This window comes from Plasmodium knowlesi (genome assembly GCF_000006355.2).
Source record: "Plasmodium knowlesi strain H genome assembly, chromosome: 2".
Taxonomy (NCBI): Eukaryota; Apicomplexa; class Aconoidasida; order Haemosporida; family Plasmodiidae; genus Plasmodium; species Plasmodium knowlesi.
Genome location: NC_011903.2, coordinates 587,984 through 613,536, shown reverse-complemented (window position 1 = coordinate 613,536; position 25,553 = coordinate 587,984). Strand labels below are relative to the sequence as shown.

Here is a 25,553-nt window from a genome sequence, read left to right as displayed (position 1 = left end):
TTCCTTACCCCCCCCCTAAATAGTCTTCCCTGTCCCCCCCCCCTAAGTAGTCTTCCCTGTCCCCCCCCCCTAAGTAGTCTTCCCTTTCACCCCCCCTAAGTAGTTTTCCCTTACCCCCCCCCCTAAACACTCTTTCCTCACTACCCCCCCCTAAACAACCTTCTTTCCTTACCTGTAAAACCCTGTTTGCTTTCCCCCTTTAGAACACGTAAAAAAAAAAGAAAAGATTCTTTTTCTCCCCCCTGAAGGTGGTTAAGTACCAGGCCATATATTATTGTTCTAATAACCGAGGAAAAAGAACCTTCTTTTTCTTCCCCCCTTTAAAACCTTCTTTCTTTTTTCCTCCCTTTCAAAACCTACTTTTTCCTTTCCCCCTTAAGAAACCTTCTTCTTCTTCCCTCTGAAAAACTTCTTTTTCTTCCCCCTAAAGGTGGCTAAAACACCAGGCCATATATAATTGTTCTAATAACCGAGGGAACTGAACCTTCTTTTCCTTCCCCTCGAAAACCTTCCTTATTCGAAACCCCCCTTTAAGAAACCTTCTTTTTCTTCCTCCTTAGAAAACCTTCTTTCCTTACCTGCAAAACCCTGTTTGTTTTCCCCCCTTTAAAACACGTATAAAAAAAAAAGAAAGATTCTTTTTCTCCCCCCCAAAAGGTGGGTAAAACACCAGGCCATATACTTGTTGTTGTTCTAAAAAAAACGAGGGAACTGAACCTTCTTTTTCCTCCTTTAAGAAACCTTCTTTTTCTTCCCTCTTTAAATCTTCTTTTTCTTTTTCTTCCCTCTGAAAACCTTCTTCTTCTTTTTCTTCCCTTTAAACCTTCTTACATTCCTTCCTTTGAGAACTTCCTTCTTATACAAACATTATTTATTCTCCTATAATTTTATACAATTCTGTTCGAAGAAAAAAAACATTCTCCATAATTACTTATATATCATATGGCTATGTGAGAACACCCTATATCCACATTTCATATATATAGAGAAATAAAAAAGAATATATATATATATATACATGAACTGATATATTATTACACATATATTGTATATACATATGCATCTATATACATATATATATGTTACATATACACGTATATACATGTAGGTATATATAAAATATACTCCTACATGCCTATATATATACATATAGCATATGCATATACATATATACATATATATACATATATACATATATATACATAGGTATACATATACATATATACATATATATACATATATATACATATATATACATATATATACATATATATACATATATACATATATGTACTTATATGAATATATGAACAGTCTTTCCCCCTGCTTACGTTGCTGCTGCTTCCCTGCGTTTGCCCCGGTTTCTGCTGTCCCCTTAATTCCCAATGTTTTTGTGCACATTGCAAGCGCTGGCAAAAATCGTTGCTGTTGTCTTTCATGCATTCCTGAGCTGTAAAAGAAGAAAAAGGGGAAGTTCATGGGGTGATGACGCGGTATAAAATGTTGGACTAGTGAATGATGTGGTATAGGATGGGAAAATGTAGAAAGAGGAATGGTAAAGAATGATGTAAGGAAGAGAAGGTGTCTAAGAAATGACAAGGATGGAAAAAAGAGAAAGGGGGGGAAGGGGAAGGGAAATCCCTTCCCCTTCCCCCCTTCCCCCCTTCCCCCAGACACTTTTCCCCCCAATTCGTTCCATTCCCATTCCCCCTTAAAGTACTCACCTACTGTTTTTTCCGCTCCCTCCTTTATACTCTGAACTAGCCTGTCTACATCAATGTTATTCCCCGATGTTATCGCCCCTGCCACTGCTGTCTTCAACATTTCACCTAATTTCGACGATGAGAATTTGTCGTCATCCTCCATTATCTCACTCATCAGAGCTCCTTCACTCCTTTTATCATCACTCTTTACTCCTAAGAATGCTGCTGTACTTCCTTTATTACTTTCCTTCCACTCTTTCTTCCTAGCGTCCACGAGACTTTGAGGCGGATTTTTACTATTAGTACAACGCATCTTCATTCTTCCCCACAACTCGCTCCCTACCCTCCAACCTTCATTTGATTTCCTTTTTTCTTCTGTCCACTGTTTGATTTTATCCTGAAGAAGTGATTTAGCAAGCATTAAAGTGGTCCCATCCACTTTTCCTTTACATTCATGGAACGTTACACTCTTACCCTTTTCCTTATAGTGCGCTTTCACTTTGTCCATTATTTGTCCTTCAACCTTCCCTATGACATCCTTCAATTTACAATGGTCGCCATAAATTTCAGATAAGGCGACGGTGCCAACAAGACATCGTTTATAAGCTTCAACATTGTCGACAGTTTCATAGGTTGGTGGCACATCGTTCTTTGATCCACTGTCCCTGGCTGTCTTTATACCACTGATGAAATATTTTATTTCTAATATAGGTTGACACAACAATTCCATATATCCGGGCCAATTGCCCCCCGGCCAAAGTCCCTTACTTCTGTCACAGAAATTCGCTATTTCATTTGACCCGTTATACATAAGCCAACCCTTCAACTTGTCCCATGTCTCCTCCAAATTCTTACGCATTGCATCCTGCATAGAAAAGAACACAGAGAAAATACATATACAACTGTAAGCGTGCATATTGATATGTAAATATTTATAATGGCACAATACACACTCTTCCTATGTTCCTCCTTTTTCTATATTCCTCTTCATCTTTCCAATTCTCTCTTAATTTCTTTCCCTTGTCAGGTTACACTTCTCCAGTTCCATCCCTCGTCCCCTTTGCCCCCACTATGCGGTTCCCATGGCGTCAGGTTAGTGTCTTGTATCCGGTTCCCACCATGCGGTTAATGTGTAGTATCCGGTTGGAGTACCATCCCGTTTTCCTTTCCTGTCTGCGAGGAGTTTTTTTCCTTCAGAGAGAATGCATACGGCATTCATCGGGGATTTTGGTGTAGTATCCGGTCTTTGTCTTCGAGGAGTTTTTCCTTTACCCCCCTAAAGTAACTAAAGCTAACCCCTGAACCTTATTCCTAAACCCTAAAACCCGGAACCCTACTCCTAAACGCGGAACCCTACTCCTAAACCCGGAACCCTACTCCTAAACCCGGAACCCTACTCCTAAACCCGGAACCCTACTCCTAAACCCGGAACCCTACTCCTAAACCCGGAACCCTACTCCTAAACCCGGAACCCTACTCCTAAACCCGGAACCCTACTCCTAAACCCGGAACCCTACTCCTAAACCCGGAACCCTACTCCTAAATCCGGAACCCTACTCCTAAATCCGGAACCCTACTCCTAAACCCGGAACCCCACTCCTAAACCCAGAATCTGAGTTCTTACACCCTGACACCCTTCTCCTAAAGCCGGAATCTGACTTCTAACACCCTGACACCTTTGTCCTCAACGCGGAATCTAAGTTCTTACACCCTGACCCCTTCTTCCTAATGCCGGAATCTACGTTCTAACACCATGACACCTTCCTCCTAAACCCGGAATCTAAGTTATAACACCCTAACACATCTGTCCTAAACCCGGAATCTGAGTTCAAGCACCCTGACACCTTTGTCCTAAACCCGGAATCTATGTTCTAACACCCTGACTCCTGTGTCCTAAACCCGGAATCTAAAGTCTGACACCCCAACAACCATATTCTAATACCCTTACCACCTTATTCTAACACCCCCACAACCTTATTCTAACATCACTACAACCTTATTCTAACACCCTTACCACCTTATTCTAACACCCCCAAGACCCTATTCTGACACCCCTAAGACCCTATTCTGACACCCCTAAGGCGCTATTCCGACACCCCTAAGATCCTATTCTGACACCCCTACAACCTTCCTCCTAAACCCGGAATCTGAATTCTGACACCCCTACAACCTTATTCCTAAACCCGGAATCTGAATTATAGCACCCCTACAACCTTACTCCTAAACCCGGAATCTGACATCGAACACCCTGATACCTTCGTCCTAAACCAGGAATCTAAGTCCAAACACCCTGACACCTTTCTCCTGAACCCGGAATCTGACTTCTAACACCTTTACAACCTTCCCCCTAAACCCGGAATCTAAGTTCTTACACTCTGACACCTTTGTCCTAAACCCGGAATCTAAGTTCCAACACCCCGACACCTTTACACATAAACCCGGAATCTGACTTCTAACAACCTGACAACTTTCCTCCTAAACCCGGAATCTAAGTTCTTACACCCTGACAACTTTCTCCTGAACCCGGAAACTAAATTCTTACACCCTGACAGCTTCGTCCTAAACCCGGAATCTAAGTTCTATCACCCTGACACCTTCTTCCTAAACCCGGAATCTAAGTTCTTACACCCTTACAACGTTCCTCCTAAACCCGGAATCTGACATCGAACACCCTGATACCTTCGTCCTAAACCAGGAATCTAAGTCCTAACACCCTGACACTTTCCCCCTGAACCCGGAATCTAAGTCCTAACAGCCCAACAAACTCCCTCCTAAACCCGGAAACTACATTCTTACACCCCGACACCTTCTTCCTAAACCCGGAATCTAAGTCCTAACACCCCCGGCAACCTTCCCTCTAAACCCGGAATCTAAGTTCTAACAGCCCTAAAATCTTCCCCCTAAACCCTGGAACCCTACTCCTAAACCCTGGAACCTTATTCCTAAACCCTGGAACCTTCCTCCTAAACCCGGAACCCAACTCCTAAACCCGGAACCCAACTCCTAAACCCGGAACCCTACTCCTAAACCCGGAACCCTACTCCTAAACCCGGAACCCTACTCCTAAAACCGGAACCCTACTCCTAAACCCGGAACCCTACTCCTAAACCCGGAACCCTACTCCTAAACCCGGAATCTATGTTCTTACACCCTGACACCTTTGTCCTAATCCCGGAATCTGACTTCTATCACCCGTAAAACCTTCCTGCTAAACCCGGAATCTAAGTTCTAACACCCTGAAACCCTTCCCCCCGTACCCGGAATCTAAGTTCTAACAACCTGACACCTTCTTCCTAAACCCGGAACCCTACTCCTAAACCCGGAACCCTACTCCTAAACCCGGAACCCTACTCCTAAACCCGGAACCCTACTCCTAAACCCGGAACCCTACTCCTAAACCCGGAACCCTACTCCTAAACCCGGAACCCTACTCCTAAACCCGGAATCTGACTCCTGAACCCGGAATCTGACTCCTGAACCCGGAATTTAATTCCCTGCATCCCACAACCTTATTCCGGCACCCCTACAACATTATTCCTAAACCCGGAATCTGACTTCTAATACACGTAAAACCTTATTCTGACACCCCTAAAACCTCCCTCCTAAACCCGGAATCGGACTATGAACACCCCTGCAACCTTATTCCTGAACCCGGAATCTGAATTTCTAAACCCGGAATCTGACTTCTAATACCGTGGAACCTTACTCCTAAACCCTGGAACCTTACTCCTAAACCCTGGAACCTTACTCCTAAACCCTGGAACCCTACTCCTAAACCCGGAACCCTACTCCTAAACCCGGAACCCTACTCCTAAACCCGGAACCCTACTCCTAAACCCGGAAACCTACTCCTAAACCCGGAACCCTACTCCTAAACCCGGAACCCTACTCCTAAACCCGGAACCCTACTCCTAAACCCGGAACCCTACTCCTAAACCCGGAACCCTACTCCTAAACCCGGAACCCTACTCCTAAACCCGGAACCCTACTCCTAAACCCGGAATCTAAGTCCTAACACCCTGACACCTTTGTCCTAAACCCGGAATCTAAGTCCTAACACCCTGATACCTTCCTGGTGAACCCGGAATCTAAGTTCTAACACTCTGACGGCTTTGTCCTAAACCTGGAATCTAAGTCCTAACACCTTGAGACTTTTCTCCTAAACCCGAAATCTAAGTTCTTACACCCTGACACCTTTGTCCTAAACCCGGAATCTAAGTTCTTACACCCTGACACCTTCCTCCTAAACCTGGAATCTAAGTCCTAACACCCTTACAACCTTCTTTCCTAAACCCGGAATCTAAGTTCTAACACCCTGACACCTTTGTCCTAAACCCGGAATCTAAGTCCTAACACCCTGACACCTTTGTCCTAAACCCGGAATCTAAGTCCTAACACCCTGACACCTTCCACCTAAACCCGGAATCTGACTTATAACACCCCTACAACATTATTCCTCAACGCGGAATCTGACTCCTAACACCCCTACAACTTTATTCTGACACCCCTACAATGTTCATCCTAAACCAGGAATCTGAATTCTGACACCCCTACAACTTTATTCTGACACCCCTACAATCTTCATCCTAAACCAGGAATCTGAATTCTGGCACCCTACAACCTTACTCCTATACCCCTACAATCTATTTCCAACACCCCTACAACCTTATTCTAAAACCCCTACAACCTTATTCCAACACCCCTGCAACCTTACACCTAAACCGGAACCCTACTCCTAAACCCGGAACCCTACTCCTAAACCCGGAACCCTACTCCTAAACCCGGAATCTGACTCCTAAACCCTGAACCATACTCCTAAACCCGGAACCCTACTCCTAAACCCGGAACCCTACTCTTAAACCCGGAACCCTACTCCTAAACCCGGAACCCTACTCCTAAACCCGGAACCCTACTCCTAAACCCGGAACCCTACTTCTAAACCCGGAACCCTACTCCTAAACCCGGAATCTGACTTCTAACACCCCACAACCTTCCCATCCTCACCCAACCTTTTTTTTTTTTTTTCTTTTTCCATCCTGTTTTCTGCCATCCGGTTAATGTCCAGTATCCGGTTCGTCTTCCCCTTCCATCCGGTCCATACCATCCGCGCACTATCATCCGGCTACTAGCATCCGGTTGTTGTGTCGTATCCGGTTTCTGTCTGCGAGGAGTTTTACCTACCCCTCCCGGGAGGGATGCTGGGATTCTTCCCTGCCATCCGGTTCATACCATCCAGTTCATACCATCCAGTTCATACCATCCGGTTCCTACCGTCCGGTCACTAGCATCCAGGTCCCACCATCAAGTTCCTACTATTTGGATACTACAATCCGGTTCCTACCGTCCGGTCACTAGCATCCAGGTCCCACCATCAAGTTCCTACTATTTGGATACTACCATCCGGTCCATACCATCCACTTCCCACCATCCGGTTCCTACCATCAGGTTCCCACCATCCGGTTCATACCATCCGGTTACTACAATCCGGTTGGTGTGTAGTATCCGGTTAGTGTCTGCGAGGAGATTTCCCTATCCCCCCCTAAAGTAAGTAAAGCTCATCCCTGAGCCTTATTCCTAAACCCTAAAACCCTGAACCGTAGTCCTAAACCCGGAACCCCACTCCTAAACCCTGAACCCTGAACCCTAAACCCTGAACCCTGAACCCTGAACCCTAAACCCTAAACCCTAAACCCTAAACCCTGAACCCTAAACCCTAAACCCTAAACCCTAAACCCTAAACCCTAAACCCTGAACCCTAAACCCTAAACCCTAAACCCCTAAACCTAAACCCTAAACCCTAAACCCTAAACCCTAAACCCTAAACCCTAAACCCTGAACCCTAAACCCTAAACCCTAAACCCTGAACCCTAAACCCTAAACCCTGAACCCTGAACCCTGAAACCTAAACCCTGAACCCTAAACCCTAAACCCTGAGACCCTAAAATGTGAACCCTAAACTGTGAACCCTAAACTGTGAACCCTAAACTGTGAACCCTAAACTGTGAAACCTAAACTGTGAACCCTAAACCCTGAACCCTAAACTCTGAACCCTAAACCCAAAACCTGAAACCCCTGAACCCCTGAACCCTAAACCCTAAACCCAGAACCCCAAAACCCCTGAACCCTAAACCCTAAACCCAGAACCCCGGAACCTCTGAACCCACAAACCCATGAACCCTAAACCCTGAACCCTAAACCCTTAACCCAGAACCCTGAACCCTGAACCCTAAACCCTAAACCCTGAACCCTAAACCCTGAACCCTAAACCCTGAACCATGAACCCTAAACCCATGAACCCTAAACCCATGAACACTAAACCCATGAACCCTAAAACCTGAAACCCTAAGCCCTGAAAACCCTGAACCCTGAACACCCTAAACCCTAAGCCCTGAACCCTGAACCCTGAGCCCTAAACCCTGATCCCTGAACCCTAAAATCCCTGAACCTGAGACCATAAACACTGAACCTTAAACCCTCAATCCTAAAACCTGAACCCTGAACCCTGGACCCTAAACCCTGAACCCTAAAATCTCAACCCTCGCCTTATAATGTACTATCCACGTTAAGGTTAAAAAAAAAGAAAAGGTGGAATTCAAGAATTTCCTATCATTCTATTTGCCTTAATATTTATTTTTTCCAAAACAGTTCGAATGAATTGGAGAATTTAGAACCAATTTTTTTAAGCAGAACTCACATAAAATGGCCTGTGGAGGAGCGAACAATGTGTGTGTTCTTTTTTTTTTTTTTTCTAATCCATAATGCTGCATGTGCTACTATAGACGCATGTCACTTTATAGAGAAGGTTGATTTGGGAATGAAAAAGTTGGGGCGTGTACATGGGTACGCGCAGGATATATAGGGCTTTTTTTTCATTCACAAGTCTTAGGATTCTGCATGGGATGGTTTTTAAAAAGGAATGGCGCACATATGCCGAGTTCGTTATTTTTTCCTGTATGTGTGCATTGGTGCCACTATGGCCCAACTGAGTTCTTAACGAAAAAAAAACACACAAATGTGTGTAAACAGGTATAAGACAGCGTAATAACGCATACAAAAGCAGACACATTAAGAATGGGAAAAGATGAAGCAAACACTTAAATTCAAACGCAAATCCCGAGTGATGATAACGCGGACGAGAAGTGTCTGGGATGTACCTCCTCCTGTGGCAGTCGCAGGTGTAGCGTCCGCTCTAATTTAAAAATCTATGTCCGTCTTAATCGGTGTCCGGATAAACTTCATCCTCTTAATCATTTTCTTTTTTTCCTTTAAATTCTTCATTTTCTTATGGGCATCCTTTTCCATCCGCATCTGCTGCGGGGAAACATAATTCTTGTACTTGATATTTTCGTACAAAACCCTCCCTTTAAAGCACTCCTCAAAAATTCGGATAATATGTAGGGTAAACTTGGGACCAATTTCCACCAACTTCTGCTTGTTAACATTGTTAGAATCTGCTAACGTTATGGGCATTATTTGGTAATGTCTAAAGTATATTAAATTATTCACATGCACAAAAGAGTAGCAGTGATCATAGAAGGGCTTGCTTAGCGGATGGTAGTTGGGTGTCCCGAACACTTGAATGAAAACCTCCTTAATTAACTTTAGGTGCTCCAATTCGTCAAATGGTTTACTAAATATTAAAAGCGGCCTTGAATATAGTAAGCAGTTTCCCGAAAAGAGTAAACTGTGCAAGGGGATATAATCCAAGATCTCAAAATATAGGGAAGGTCCTGTTCTATTTTTACATATCCACAAGCAATATCTTTTTTTTTTTACATCAAAAAATATTATGTTATTGCAGTTTCTGCTGTAGCTTATGTCGCATAGGTCGCTTTTTTTGGCCTTCTTATTCCACTTGCTTTCCGTCTTATGATGCGGTAGCAATAGCTTTAAATTTTCGACGAACGATTTGCAGTTCTTTTTTTTTAGCGGCGACCTCACTATCAGGACTCTCTGTCGGTTTCTCCAGAGTTCGTTCTTTTGGATGTATGTCGCATCTTTCAGCATGTAGGGGTCCTCATCCGCTCCGTCGTCCTGCGCGTCCCCTTCCTCATCTTCCTCTTCCTCCTCCTCCTCTTCCTCCTCTTCTTCCTCTTCTTCTTCATCCTCTTCATCGTCGTCATCCTCTTCTTCGTCCTCTTCCTCATCCTCTTCATCATCATCGTCCTCATCATCCTCTTCGTCTTCCTCCTCATCGTCATCCTCTTCTTCATCATCATCATTGTATTCGTCTTCTTCTTCGTCTTCCTCATCCTCTTCATCATCATCGTCCTCATCATCCTCCTCGTCTTCCTCTTCGTCGTCATCCTCCTCTTCGTTTCCACCTCCCTCGTCATCCTGTTCTTCATCTTCCTCTTCATCTACCTGATCATTCTCCTCTTCCTCTTGCACTTCCACCTCTACAACATTATCTGCCTCCGCACCTTCCTTCCTTTTCTTAGTATCACATGTGTAGCCATTTATTGGCATACACGATTCTTCCCCTTCATCATTCCCTTCAACATCCTGCAGTACTTCACTTTCTACATCTCCCTGTTCATTCATTTTATATGCTGAGGGTAATGCAGATTGACAATTCTTCAAACGTGAGGTTGCATAAATTAGTGCTCTTTTTTGTTCTCTCCAAAAAATGAGGGTAAATAAATGTATGCAACTGGGGAATTACTAATTTACTCTTCCCCCTTTCTACTTTTTTTTTTTTTTTTTAAGTAGAAAAATTTAGCAGTTTGGCGAACAGACGAACGGCACAATGCTGCGTTCCTTCAATTCGACATAAAATGTGATTCCTCAGGAGCATGCCTAATCCTTCTGCGTGATAAATATTCTTCTCCTCAAAAATTTCCCGTTTATATATCGAAATGGCGTTGCTCTTTTTTAAAAAAGTTAACCCCATCCAAAGGTACGTAATTTCTTTGCCCCCCAATGTACATTACGCGCCACAGCATAAAGTGCTACAAATGCGATGTATTTAATTATTACGTGCTTACTGACGAATTTGGTATAATTAAAAAAAAAAAAAAAAAAAAAAAAACTTCCATGATTGGTTTAACCGACAGTGCTACATTAGCGCTGAGGTAAAACGCTCCGACGCCTACATGAGATAACATAATTGCGACGCCGAATGGTGTTATACAGGAATATCCCGGTGCCCCCACAAAACGCGCACTATGTGGCCTATATGAAGAATTTTGCTGACGCGGTGGGGGAATAAAAAAACAAGTGCCTTCACAAGGGGTGGTATCATGAGCATCAGGTCATGGAACAAGGGAACATTGCTGCCCATACATAAACATATAAACATATAAACGTCTAAACATGTACATTTCTTCATACTCCATTTGGCGATAAAAAAAAAAAAAAAAAAGCGGAAGCCACAAGTAATTCTGGAAAGGTTCACAAAAACCGTCTAAGCAAACAGAGCGAAATGCATGTGCCTAGTTTTAATGCTCCGTAATGCGCGACCGTCGAAATAATTCTTCTTCCTTCAACCCCGCAGAGAAAATCTCGCCACATCCCATTTTGAAAAAAACGATATTGAGATAAAATCCATCCCAAAAAAACTGGAAACAAGTTGGAAAAAAAAAAAAAAAAAAGAAAAGAAAAACGGAAAAACGATAAATCGGAAAAAGTACAATTCATACGTGTAAAGATATAATACGAGAACAAAATACCAAAAAAAAACGACGATTTCTGAAATATTTTTGAGAACATGTACCCCTCAATTTTTTAGGGGAAGAAAAACCTGTGTGGGATCTTTCCTCTACCGGCAATGAACAAAACCGCATTATGAAAGAAGGACATTCTCAAGTAGAATATTCTACTCTGCAATAAATTTCCTTTAATCCATTGGCAGATTATTCCTTTTTTCTTTTTTGCAACTTTTTTACTCGCCTTGAATAAATATCCACATAAGTATATTTTTCAAAAAAAAAGAAGAAAAACCGAGCAAAATGAGCAATTTAAAAAAGGAAGAAACCTGTCAGAATGACGAAAAGGAAGTAACTGAACAGGCGACAGCCTTGACGAATGAGAAAGGCTCCAGCGAATCGATGCCGAAGAAAAAAGTCACAAAGAAAGTCAGTTTCCTCCTTGATGAGAATAGCACAAATGGGAAAAAGGAAAATGTCAAAATGGATGCCGGTTCTTTGGAGGGGCATCGAAATGGGCATTCTTCCCACGCAGACACAGACGAGGGGAAACACAGTAACCGTGAGCAACGTGATGGCCAACCAAGTGACCCTCAAAAAAGTGACTGCAAGGGGAAGGACTTTGTGAATATCAGTTGGGCCAAGTGCAGCAACGTCGGTGAACGAAACGGTGGCGAATTCTGGGGAAAAGAAGAAGACACCCCCAATGGCAGTTCATGCAACGGAAACGAGCACAAGCTATTCTCCAACGAGGACAATCAGCATAGGCGCTTCCACACTCAGTTCAAATTCTTCGAATCACAGGAGATGCAGCACAAGATGTTCATCTCCCAGGAAAATCAACACAAGTTGTTCGCCGCGGGGAGCAAACATAACGAATACAAAGATAAGGAAAAAGAGCCAGTGTATGTTAAATTCGACAAACGTGAGTGCGCGAAGAATGAGCAAAATTCTGCCTTTTTGACGGATGAACTCAAGGGGGGCGAGGCTGAAGAGATGGTTGCCAGTGGAAAGAACCGCGAAGGGAGGGAAAAAGCGGAAATGCAAATTAAAGAGGAAGCCAAAATGGATACCAAAACGGAGGCCAAAATGAAGTCCCAAATGGAGGTTAAAACGGAACACACGGATTTTGAAAAGTCGTACAACGAGAGTCTAAATAATTTCCGTGCGTCCTCCTTTGTCGACATTCTGAACTCCATGCAGGGGAGTGGAAAAGGACGAAACGCAGGGACAAATGAGCCGATACTAAATGGGACTACCCCCAATGGGAATGCTCCCCATGAGTACCTCCCCCCCACTAACGAGAAGGACTACGAAAACGTGGACTCCCTAGAAAACAAACAAAACGACAGCATGCAACTGATTGCGTGCATCCTGTGTGGAGACAGCATAAAGGCGAACACATCCAAAATGTGCAGTAACTGCATTTTGCAAAACGTAGAAAGTAGTAGCGCCAACATAAATAAGGACACCTACCTTATATACTATTGCCGAGAGTGTAAAAGGTACCTACACAACAGGTGGGTATATTGCGAATTGGAGAGCAAAGAATTACTAGCCTTATGCTTAAAAAAAGTGAATAAATTGAAGAAGCTAAAAATATTGGACGCAAAATTCTTATATACAGAACCGCACAGTAAAAGAATCAAGATTCACCTGAGCGTGCAAGAGGAACTAATCAACAATTTCATCAGCGAGATGGAGTTAATCTTACATTACGTAATAAAATATACCCAGTGTGATGACTGCAAGAAGACTTATACTCCCTACACATACAACACTTGCGTATCGGTTAGACAAAAAGTGGAACATAAAAAAACACTCCTCTTTTTGGAAAGCTTATTATTAAAATATAATATGAACGAAAATATTATTAATATAGTATCTAATCCAGACGGCTTGGATTTTCATTTTTTATCACGGACAGACGCGCTCAAATTCTGCGATTTCATTTTAAGCAAGACAATGTCAAAATGTAAAAACTCCAAACATTTGATAAATCACGATGCGAATAATAACACATACAATTATTTGTACTCCTTCTCAATCGATATTTGTCCCATATGTAAATACGATTTGATTTTTTTTCCGAAAGATTTATCAATCAAGTATGGAATGAAAAGCACCTTCTATCTTTGTCTGCACGTATCCATATTCATCATATTGATTAATCCTTTCTGTTCTGCTAATTCTGCTCATATATCGCAAGAGAGGTACAACAAACACCCCTTCTTGCCCCTCCTGAGCAAAGCAGACTCCAAGGTTTTCCTCATACTCAACGTCGAATACATCGACAACGACCCGTATTCCAAGAGTGAGAGGAAAGGTGGTGCCTCCGTGTCCAATGCCAGATGCCTTAATTCCATTAGAGATGATATGCAAGAGGATAATGCATCCGTGAATGGACGACAAAAGGGATCATCAAATCGGTCATTCCGAACCAAGGATAAGAATGTTAGCTTGAAGAGGAAAACGAAAAATTCGGTCAGCCCAAACACCGTGGAGGAATTTTCCTCCGATGACCTCCTGCAAATGAACGAAGACAACGGCTCCTTCGCAGACACAAAGAGTTGCAAATCCTCTTCCAGAAAAGTAAAGCTAGATAAACTCGTTTACGCGTTCGTCGAGCTGTATGACGAATCTGAGGGAAACACCATACTCACCAAAACGTGTAACGCTAGACATTTAAAACCAGGAGATTATGTAAATGCATATGACCTAAGAAAGCATACCTTCGACAATGACATCAGCTTATATTTGGAGAAGGAGGACAACTATAGCATAATCATTATTGATAAAGTGAAGCCAAAGGAGAGACAGAAAATAGAAAACGAATTACAAGTACAAAATAATAATATAGAGACCATGAAAAATATTAATGAGGAGGATATCTTTAAGTCCATCCTTCTGAACAACTGTGCTGGTATGGAGAATATGACCATCCGCTGAGGGGGAGCGATTTTACCCGTCAAGTTGCAGCTGAATCGATAGGTATATCAGTCTGGACTCTGTCCACCCATCCTCCGTGCGCTATATTTAAAACGCCTTGATATATCTTCTTTTCACATGCCTGGGGCAATAACTATGCATATTAAGTGTGTAATCGTGATTTTCACCACTACGCCCATGTATGTTCTTTCTACACACGTATGGATGGTCTTACCACGTGTGATACCCGATTCACGCTTAAGAAGCCAAAGTTTAGCAGCAACTGTCAAATTGGAGAACACACTTTTGGATGCTTTCCATTCCAATTTGCGCTTTAAAAATGGGCCTTCATTTATGCCCACCTGCAGACTGCCCATTGCTGCAGCAATGTTACGATTGCTTGCGCGGAAATGCTCGCGTAACCACATACCAAGCCTGGCTAGTGAGCACCAGCGAAGATACAAGCAATAGAACATATTCTTTTTTTTTCATTTTTTTTTTTAAACAACTTTTTAAGTGAACACTCATTTATGTTTGCCAAATTAATTAAAAATAGTCAACTGAACAAATGAGACTGCGCGTGCGGGTTCCGCACAATACGACAGGTGGTGCAGCGCGCACAGACCTTCGCTGAAAGTTTCCGACGGGGTCTCGTAGAGCCCCGGTACAGACACAATTTGACTCCACCGGGGAAAAACTCACCTACCCTCCCCCGTTCATACCTGTGTGTCAAATAATGCATGCAAAAAAAAAAATAAATAAATAAATAAATAATAAATAATAAATAAGATAACTACGCTAACTGTAAACAAATGACTAACCAAGTTCACTTCAGTGCACAACAAGGGAAAGACACTTCGATGGAATGCGCCTTCTGCTTGAACCCCCACAAACGGTTGGATTTTTTAAACACTGGAAATCATCTCAACAATTATACAGACCCAACGCATCCAACCTTTGCCGCCCCTCAAAGCTGATTCTGTTGAAGGAACTCCTTAACCACCGCAATGGACGAAACTTCATACGGGTCTGTCTGTATATTATGTTGCTTATCTTTTTCTTGAAACATTTTTATTAGGATGTTATTTTCCACTATAGCAACAAATCTCCAAGGTCTCATGCCCATAAAAAAGTTGGACTTATCCACAAGCATATTCATACTCTCGGTAAAGGAGCTATTCCCATCACTAACATATTTCACCTTTTTTATTTTCATATCCTTAAACCAACTTTTTAACACAAAAATGTCATTGTTCGTTATGCAGTAAATGTCGTCAAATTTGTTTTCCTTAATGAAGAAATCATATTCGGCTTCATACTGCGGTATCATTTTGGATGTGCATGTGGGGGTGAAAGCTCCCGGCAGGCTTATCAATAGTATTTTTTTGTTCTTAAACAGCTCGTGCGTGTCAATGGCTTTGAAGTCATTCTCCTCCCCTGGGTGATCCGTGCCATTCATGTTTTTCACATCGATCTGGGGAAAAAAGAAGGGAGAGAAATAGCGTAGATTACAGTGCAGTACGACGAACAAACGGATCGGATAAACGACCGCACATTCTACCGCAGTGCCGATCCTCATTATACCATAACTTTGACGTTCGGAATCACGTCATTTTCCTTCAGGTCATTGGCCAGATCTATGCTCTTAGACTCATGCAGTTTTTGTGAAGACCTCATATTTGGGCTCCCCCTTCTAGATACAATATTCAGAGCCTGATTGGGCGTAAATTTCTTAAAGCCAAAACAGAGGTGTGCCAGAATGAGGTAAAGGATAACGATAATTCCTTTCATCTTTTTGTCCTTCTGTTCTGTTAAATAGGGGTTCGTTAAACGTCAATGGAAATGCAGCTATGTATCTGTGTGTACGTATGTATGGGGAAAGGGGGGGATTTGTTATTTTCTTCTTCTCCTATTTGGGGTGGTTCCCCTTCCCGTCGTGCTACTATCGTAACGTATATATGGTCGCAAAAAAAAAAAAAAAAATGACAAGAATGCACGCGAGCACATATACGTGTGCTTCAAAAAGGAGTTGTACGCGTAGTGAAGATAAACATATGGGGGAAATTATCTATATGGTAAAAATAATAATAAACACCCCAATCAGGAATGCTTCATTTCCCCTACCATTCCACGCGTTACAAGGTTAATAATTCCTCCCTTTTGCACTGTAGAAGGGGTTGAAAAAGTGCACATAGCTAAATGTGTTTTCCGCTGAACTGCCATTAGTATTCCTTGCACCTGTCACACACTGCCGTTTTGCCTACGTTCTTGCTCTAAAAGGCTACTTCCCTTCCTGCATTTTGCTATTTTTCAAGCTTCAAAGGACCGCTTAATCGCGGACAATGCCTCTACACATTGGCAGTTCCACTTTGCTACGTACGTGCCGCATTATCTATCACTCCCCAATTTAGCAAGGGCATAATGCGCAAACTCACACTTACACTGCTGCTTTACTTTTTGGAAAAGTCGCCGTTCCAGTTGAGCAAATTCGCATCACTTATCCAAGTGTCAAAAAATAAATAAAAAAAAAAAAAAAAACATATTAATGCTACATAAATGAGCAACTATTTGACACATAAAAAAATGATGATACGCTTTAAAAAAAAAAAAAAAAAACAGGGACAAGTTACACGAAAAAAAAAAAAAAAATCATCACCATGTGGAAACATTTCAACTGTGCCACATCCGCAAGTAACCACTTCTGCAACCATGGACGTGTTTAAAACATACAGGTGAAACAAGCGGATCCACATGTACCCCTAACAAGAGTATTTTGAGAGAGACGTACTGACCGTGGCGAGCTGGATCATCTTAATTCAAAGCGGATTATGCATAGGAGGACGTATATTTTTTTTTTTTTTTCTCTCCCCAGGGAAGCATATAAGAATGATAAGTGATGAGTTATCACGACGTTCACACCCGATGACATAATGGGCATGATCCCGAGCACTTGTTCATTTCCATTCTTTTCCTGCTACACCTCCACCACGGTGCCGTACGCCTTAATCGTGTTTATGCCCCCGTCCGGGTATATGTTTAGACGGAGGTGAGAAGACACCATGTCGGGCAAAGATTCCTCGTCAGCGCTGCTACCATTCACCGTGAAGAAGTTGATGTGGTTCCCCTTAATGTAAGACAGAGGGAGAAGCTCCTTCCATTGAATGTTCTCAATATTTTCACCAAAAAATTGAATCTGTTTGGACTTCTCTTCGGAGTGTACTTCCTTCATATAGCAGTAGTCAATCGAAACGCACAAGGGAAAGTTGTACTCATAAAATATGGTATTAATTTCTATGTACTTAATGCTGGTGATAAAACTGAGCTTTATTATGCAATAGTTGTTGTTAAAAAATATAGACGACATGTTATTTATCGTCAAATTTTCAACATAACGTAAGGGCCTATTTATCAGTCTTCTTGTCTGCCATCCCATAACATACTCCGAATTCTGATCGATCAAAATGTTTTCCGACTTCCCATAGAATTCGTCCGTTGTGTAGACGACATGGGATCCATCTAGAATATCACATACGTTAATAGTTTTTTTGTAACTTTTTTTTCTAACGTTTTCACTTATTTTTATCTCTCCATACACACGCAATTTGTTTATTCCTCCATCAGGGAGTAGACACACAATCAAGTGCGTAAATATTTTGTTACATGTGTTGATGTTGAAACAGTTATGATTGTAGTTTTGAAATCCAGGATTCATCCTTTCGTCCTCAAGGATGGATACCCACTGATACTGCTTGTGCAGGTCATTATAAATTTTCTTTTCTATTGAGTAGTCGTTATCTAGGAAGAGCATGTTTGAGTTGTAGGAGTTGGAGAGTAATGGGTTCCCCTCCTCCTCTTCGCTGCTCTGGTCATTCTCAACATTTACACCATTTAAACCACATTCGCCGTGCTCGCCGTGCTCACCGCGCTTCCCCTTCGATGCGTTCCCAGTGCGGTACTTCCCATGGCACTCTGCTTCGCCGAGGCCACTTCCCTCCACACCGACGAAACGATCTTCATAGGAATCTCCATAACCGTCACCACTGGAATAACCCCTCCCCTCGCCACTGTTGACTCCATTCCTGTCTGCGCCCAGTGGGGAAGAGGAGCTCCTTAACAAGCACCCCTTGTGGATTCCCGGATACCTACTAGCTATCTCCTTCGTCACATCCACCAAAGTGTACAATTTATTGTCTATGTATCGGTACTCATTTCCGTTGGCCACAAACGAAGTCGACTTAGGATTAGTCCTCAATTTCTTATACTTATCATTATACCTTAGAATTTCCAAATAATTTTCATACTCCTGGTCTGACTTGTCAAGGGGATCTATCAAAATGGGTTCATAAAAATATTTGTTTCTTTTAAAATATGTTTTCCCGTCTATAATCAATTCAACCTCTTCCCTATTGTTCAACACGTGGTCATCCAGACGCCTGCGGTCATTGCTCCAATAGCGGTTTTCCCCGCTGCTGTTTCGGCTTGACATAAACAGACCATTTTTCCCTCCGTCAGCTCCACGATCGTTATTCCTGTTTGTGGGATTACCTTCCTTAGTGCACTCACCATTCTCCTTGTACGCGCCGGTCCTTTCACCGCTCCTCCCCCGAGTGGGGTGTTGCGAAAAAAAGTCTCTCTCAAACATGAAATCGTTTTTTTTCTTGTTCATATATTTAACTCGGTCCACATATTTCGAAAACGACTCCGCACTCATTAACAGGTCGTCTTCGATGTACGCCCCTTCGATAGAAACATACGGAGCGTAGTTTCCCAAAAAATTATTTGTGTCAATGTCTATTCCTTTTATGAGTGTTGGCTTACATAGCTTCACTATGCAAAAATCGAAATATTTTTTTATTCTTCTTTTGGTGAGCCACCCTGGGCATTCTCCCCATTTACCTGATTCATTGCATAATTTGGGGTAACCGCTTCCCCTCCTGATCTTCTCCTCATTAAAAGAGTTCACTGGTTCGCTCAGAAAATTGGCAACATTCCCTTTACCACATATCTGGTCTAAGTTCTCCCTATGGTGGCCTATGCCAATGTTCAAATTACTATTCGTCACGTTATAGAGATCATTGGAGTAATCTTCATAATAACCCCTTTCCACGTTGGCCGTGTTGAACGGTTTGTCTTTTAAAATATTTTCGCATTTCCCATAGGTCTCATCCGTGACGTATATAATTTCCGATCCTAACACAATTGAGCTACAGTTAACAAAATTAAAAAATAAGGGGACATCATCAAAAAGAGAGGAAGCATTCGAATGTTTCAAAATATATTTGCTCCTCTTCGATACGATGGTGTGGCTACTATTTGTTGTTTCGTTTATGCTGCTATACAAAGCAGCTCCCTTGGAGCATTCACTATTGCCATAGGACAAATGGCTACATTCTATATGATCATTTTTTTTTATTTTTTTCTTCACATCATCTAGGAAATCATTATTGTTACGTGACAGATCAAAATTCTGTTCATCCTTGCTATCATTTATCAGGCTGTCACTTTCAAATATATTTTTCCTTTTCCTTTTGTTTAAGGTGAGTTCATTTTCGTTGCTGCTTTGCTTCGCTCGGTTATAGTTATCCACTTCACTTTTTTCGCCCTCATATTTATGGCTATTTTTTCTCCTATTCTTTATGTAGTCCAAATAATAGTCGTCGTTTATGACGCTCTTCACGTTGCTACTGTCACTTTCCTTGTTTCCACTAATCTCCATTCTGCTTTTAATGCTTCCATACAAATTCATCATCTGGGAGGTCCTCTTGTCACTCTTTCCCTTTTTGAGATAAGCATAATTATAACTATCACTCATAGAGTCGAATAGATATTCCCTCTCTTTATTTACATCAAATCTTTTTCCATAATGCGTATCTAACAGTTCGTCATTCATGTGTGACTTCCTTTGGTTTGCTTCCTTTTCTCCTTCCTCAAATAGTTTGTCCCTATAAATTAGGAACTTCTTATCCTTGTATTTCCAAATGGTCCTGTTTTTCTTCTCACCATGAATTTCGTTATGTCCATGTGTCAACTCATTCTCTGTGTTCGCTACTCCGTCATTGTTGCGTTGCGCTTTTCGCGTCCAGGATGATTTGTGAGTTTTCATTAGGTTATTCTCCTCCATTGGTCCTATCCTCAGTTCATCCTTGTCTTCTTCTCCGATGTGGTTTCTTCCTTCGACTTTTCCCCGATTTACGTAGTCCATATAACTGCGGTACTGTCTACCTTGGCTATCCCTTCTTGTTTCATACTTCTCTATTTCCGCGTCTATTTCTTTTTTCTTCCTTTCATCTATCTTCTCGTTCACCATAGAGAAGCCTTTTTCATACTCATCAATGTAATGGTCATGTGGATGCTCGCTTCCCTTTCTCTTTTTTGTATAGAGTCCATCCGTTCCTTTCCCTTTCTCCTCATTTGGTGCTCTGTTGTTATCTTCCTCCCTGGCTGTCTTTTCACCCATCCCTTCTATTTTGATTATTTCGTTTTCGCTATTCGGTTCTTCGACTCTCTTCGCATCACTACTCTCCTCATACCTATCACCCCCACCGCCGTAATATTCTCTCCACTCATGTGTCACAACATCACGCAAATGCATCTTTAGGTCCTTTGCTTTGCCTTCCGCAATCTGCTGAGACTCTTTCTCCGATGTACATCTGACATCCTTATATTCGCTCGAAAGCTCAGCATTATGCGTTTGCTTCTCTTCTGTGTAATTTGGTGTGTCCTCTAAATTGTGCAGTTCTTTCTTTTTTAAAAGAACATCACCGCTACGGTTTCCATCCTTATGGCTATTGCCCCCTGCGGTGGTGTCTATAAAGGTCAGAGATTCGTTTTTTGCTCGGCCCATTAACACACTTGTGTTATAACTGCTTTCGCTCGCTTTGTCGTTAAAGAAGGGCTTGGATAAAATGAGGGGAGAGGAATTCTCTTCATACCTTTTAAGCAACGAATCATCGTCGTTGGCTAGTTCACTTCCAAACGACTCCTTTTCTACGCTGTTACTTTTATCAAACTTGGACTCGAGCGGCTCCTGGGCATATCCTCCGATCGACTGGTTGTCTACATAGTGGTTGTATTTACTATCGTCCATTATTGCAACGTTTCTGTTGGATAGCTCCTTCTTGGTTGTGTCCTCGTGTGGGTAATTTTGCTCCCCTTCCTCTGCACCATCCTCTGTGTCTTCCTTTGTCACTTCTTCCTGCGTTACTTCTTCCTCCGCTACTTCTTCATCCGCTACTTCTTCATCCGCGATGTTTCCAGCTTCTTCATCCACGCCCATCACATTGCTCGACTCATTCAGGTCATTTTTCAAGCTGGACTCATAATTCGAGCCGAATATTTCCTTCAAAATCATATTTTTGTTTATAAGTTTATTGTTCTTTTTGTTGCCCCCATCGTGGGATAGTTTATTATTGTACATCTTCAATACATCCACATGGTAAGTTTCGTTGGAGCTACATAGGAACTTGTGTTTATCTTCATCTTGCTCATCTGGCTTATCTCCACCATTCTCTGTGACTTCCTCAGCCCTGACTACTCCGCCTCTGCCTGCGAAGGGCTCCCCACCGAATTTATTAAAATGCACCGAATGGTTCTTCACATTTTTTGGCACACCTTTTTGCGGGTCTTTCCCATTTACTGTTAGAAAGACCCTACTAGGAATATTCCCATTTTCGGGGGCATCGTACAAATGTTCCATCTCGACTGAGTCTTCATTAATGCTCTTGTCAAAATAGCCTCTGTTAGGCTCCTTGGTGTGTCCTTCTTCACCGTAAGACTGTTCTTTGGGGCTACTTCCATCGGAGTGTTTATCATCCATTTTGTCTTCGTCATGGCTTGGCAGATCAGTGAGTAGTTCCCCTTTTTCTTTTTCTCCTTCTTCCTCCCTTTCCTTTAAAACATCTTTTTTTTCCTTTTGATCCTGTTTTACCTCCTTCCTTTTTCCTTCCATTTCCTCTTCCATGTAGTTCTCCGTCGAATTCTTGTTCGCTACCGATTTATAGCTTTCATCGTCAGTGTGTGCTTCGCTCTCGTTCGCGTTGCCCACATTTCCCCCTTGGGTTAAATAATTTTTGTGCAGAGGAGAAATGTTACTTCCAGAAAGGCTATGATTCGCTTTGCGCGAGCTCGAAAATTCGTAGTCATATGAATTGGCAAGCTCCTTTTTAAGCCTATCCTCATTTAGTGCACTTCTTTCCCCCGTAGGAGAATCTCCTTCTTCGACCATATTCTCCAAATCGTTTCCAAATCTGGGCATCTGTGTGTTTTGCACGGGAGGCGAATCGAATAACTCTTTATCTGTTCCTGTTGTATCACTTTTCTTAGTGTACTCATCATACGCTTTATCATTTAACTTGTTCATTTCGCTAATTATCATTTCTCCTTCATTTTCTCCATAATGTGTGTTCGCTTGTTTCTTATGTTTAATATCCTTGGTTTCCTTTTGTTGCTCTCCTTTGACATTATTATAACTATTTCGATCGAAGAGAAATTTTTTTTCACTTTTGATGGATGTCCTTGCCATCCCCTTTGGATCCTCAGAGGACTTCTCCATTTCGCCACTTTGCCCTTCCCTAAATTTGGAAGAAAAATCCTCCTCCATAGATTTTCCTTCATCCATTCGATACACATTTAAGGAATTTTTATCACGCGAAGTTAGAGCTTCATTTGTTCCCCTAATAGTTGTAGCACCATTGTTGGTGTTTTCATCTTTCCCCCCATTCTGCACACGCATTCCACTTGGTGAGACACTTCTCCCTTTTAAGATGGGAAAACGCCTCGACAGCAATTCGTCAAACGCTTCAATGCTGTTTCTAACATTTCCAAAAAATTCGTTCACATTTTTATTATCAGCAAATCTCCCTTCATTTGTTTTTTTTCCAAGTGAGTCCAAATGTGCATATCTAGAAGAAGGAGCTTTCCCCGTTTCGTTGTGCATCGTTTTTGACGTATAGTCAGCGCTTCGCAGTTTTGTACTTGTTCCATTTTTTAACTTTATTTTATCCCCCCAACTTTGATAGTCTTTCTTACTTTGCACACTGTAATTTGTAACCGTATCGAGAGAAGAGTTGTCTCTTAGGCTTATCGATTTTTCTGCGAATTCTTTTTTTCCTGCCTCTGTACCATTGTTATTGAAGATTGGTGAATCTATATTATTTGACACTTTCTGCAAGGCGTTGTCTCCTCCACTTCCTTGAGATTCCTCTGGGACGGCAACCTCTTCTCTGTTATCTTCATCTGCTGCGTCCTCTTCTTCATTTCCATCTTCTCTTGCACCCGATTCGCGTATCCCATCGCTTCCATCCTTTTCAACTACATTTCCACCGTAACGGGAACCATTTGACATACTATTCTGAGTGTACATATGCACCTCTTCACCACTATCATCATATTCTAGCAGTCTAATATCCTTAACATCACTTCTCTGACTTTCTAAGGTACCCTCTCGTTTTATTATCCTATCACTTACATAATCGCTTCCTTTATTCTTCATTTCATGCTCCTCATAGGGTGATACTACGCCTGAACTTTCTTTAAATTTCTTTTCCATTTTTTCTCCCTCTTCATTTGTGACAATTTTATCTTTATCTGACTGGTAAAGTGCGACGGGCGCATTGGTTTTTTGCTCCTTGTTTTGGGCTATTTCCTTCTGGATGATTTTATTCTTCATATCGACCCATTCCTTTCTTTTTACCATTTCGTTGCTTATCTGTGTGTTTTTCATCAAATGCGTTTCGCTTGTTTGTTGACCCGCAGTTATGTTAGGAATTCGTGTGGAGGGTGTTTTATCCCTTCGATTTTGACCTACGGTTTCTTCACCGGAAAGTGTTTTTTGTCTTCTGAGGGGAATATTACCGTTGCTGTGATTGGCGAATGTATCTTTGGAAGAAGCATGACTCGCTGCACAAATGCCAAGCTTAACAGTGGAGGTTGCCCCGATACCGCCCGAGTCGTAATGCCTGGCAAAGCTTTTGGACCTCTCAAAATTGGTGAGCACTTGATGTCCATTTCCCTTCTCTCCTATGCCAGGGAACTTTCTTGCATTTCTCAGATTCTTGTGCGCGTTGTTATGACCATTCGTAGAAGACGTCTTGTTTCTGGCCGAATCGCATTCTGCGCTTTTGTGTTTTTCATGCGGGAGTGTGGTTTTGTGTTTAAGGTGGTTCACTGGGATTTTGCTTAAAACGTTTTTATTGTCATTACCACTGTTCCCAGTAGTGCCTCCTGTAGCTCTATTTTTTTGTGGGCCGAGACCCAAAACTGTAGTGGCCTTCTCCTTTGTGTCTTTCTTTCTATCCTTGTATACATCATAACCGACCACCTGGCTCCTGTTACATGTCTTTTTGGTCTTCAAGAGCATGTCATTCTTTTTGCTTAAGCTAGATATCTTTTCGATATTTCTCTCTATAAAGTTTTTCGATTTACTAAATTTCTTGCTTAAGCTATTTGCGTAATTTTGCGAATTGCCCTGTTTGGGAACAGGTGCTTTTCCTCCGAACTCATCGTTAATTCCATTTTTATGGGTTAAAAGCTGGCTGCCCAGACTGACGCTTTTCCTTATCCGTTCGATCTTTTTAATGTTCAGATTTTTGTACGGGAACTCGGGGTTGTTAATATACGCCCCCTTCCCAGACTTGTCTTCTGCCATTTTCCCTAGCCGTTTGGCCTAGCCGTCTCACTATGTGCACAAATTCTTGCTCAGTTATGCGAAACCATACGGCTGTGCATCCGTTTACAAACTCGTTACAATTTTATGTACAGAAAAAAAAAAAAAAAAAAATGCCACCTTTTTCCTTTCCTTCCCCCTAGGGATAACATTCAGTTGCGCTCTTTCTCGAGATTTAACTCGTTCCTGTTTCTTTTTTATTATTATTATTATTTATCTTTTTTTTTTTTTTTTTTGGCTTCACCCCTATTCCACCTGCTTATAAAGAATGGTGGAGGAATAAAGTGGCGTGCATTTGTAATCGCGCTAAGCATACAGTTGTGCAAGGGGAGGAGGAACTAATCGCATGGGGTTGGTGGTATTGACGAACATACATGCAAAGGTAAACCTATCGCCATTACGGAAACTTCAGACTACTGTGTGTGTACTTTAACGAAGCACACGGTGTCCATGTGCATGTACACTTATGATCACATGTTCTGGCCAAACATATCAGTTGTGCCTCCAACAATTTTGTAAAAGGAAAAGGCGAAGTAGGCAGTGTGTTACGGTTTACCTCATCACTCTGCATGCATATATGGTTCAATAATTTTTTTTGTCAAACATAAAAAA

At 42.0% G+C, this 25,553-nt stretch overlaps 5 protein-coding genes across 5 annotated transcripts; 1 reads left to right on the top strand and 4 right to left on the bottom strand.

Moving 5' to 3' along the window:
* Positions 1-1,331: 1,331 nt before the first annotated feature.
* Positions 1,332-2,574, bottom strand: PKNH_0214100 (uncharacterized protein; the record flags this gene model as incomplete). The annotated part of the gene is made up of 2 exons (XM_002257777.2): positions 1,332-1,450; positions 1,725-2,574. Coding segments are annotated over 2 exons (969 nt in total), but the record flags the coding sequence as incomplete, so codon positions are not given.
* Positions 2,575-8,897: 6,323 nt separating this feature from the next.
* On the bottom strand, positions 8,898-10,247 carry PKNH_0214000 (ribosome biogenesis protein BRX1, putative; the record flags this gene model as incomplete). The annotated part of the gene is made up of 1 exon (XM_002257776.1): positions 8,898-10,247. The coding sequence occupies one exon, from the start codon at positions 10,245-10,247 to the stop codon at positions 8,898-8,900; it is 1,350 nt and encodes a 449-aa protein (XP_002257812.1).
* A 1,406-nt stretch (positions 10,248-11,653) lies between these two features.
* Positions 11,654-14,299, top strand: PKNH_0213900 (NMD3-like protein; the record flags this gene model as incomplete). The annotated part of the gene is made up of 1 exon (XM_002257775.1): positions 11,654-14,299. One exon carries the CDS (start codon positions 11,654-11,656, stop codon positions 14,297-14,299), a length of 2,646 nt encoding a protein of 881 aa, XP_002257811.1.
* Positions 14,300-15,245: 946 nt separating this feature from the next.
* On the bottom strand, positions 15,246-16,069 carry PKNH_0213800 (1-cys peroxiredoxin, putative; the record flags this gene model as incomplete). Its single annotated transcript, XM_002257774.1, has 2 exons — positions 15,246-15,752; positions 15,863-16,069. 2 exons carry the CDS (start codon positions 16,067-16,069, stop codon positions 15,246-15,248), a joined length of 714 nt encoding a protein of 237 aa, XP_002257810.1.
* Positions 16,070-17,252: 1,183 nt separating this feature from the next.
* PKNH_0213700 (conserved Plasmodium protein, unknown function) lies at positions 17,253-24,923 on the bottom strand (the record flags this gene model as incomplete). The annotated part of the gene is made up of 1 exon (XM_002257773.1): positions 17,253-24,923. The coding sequence occupies one exon, from the start codon at positions 24,921-24,923 to the stop codon at positions 17,253-17,255; it is 7,671 nt and encodes a 2,556-aa protein (XP_002257809.1).
* Positions 24,924-25,553: the final 630 nt, after the last annotated feature.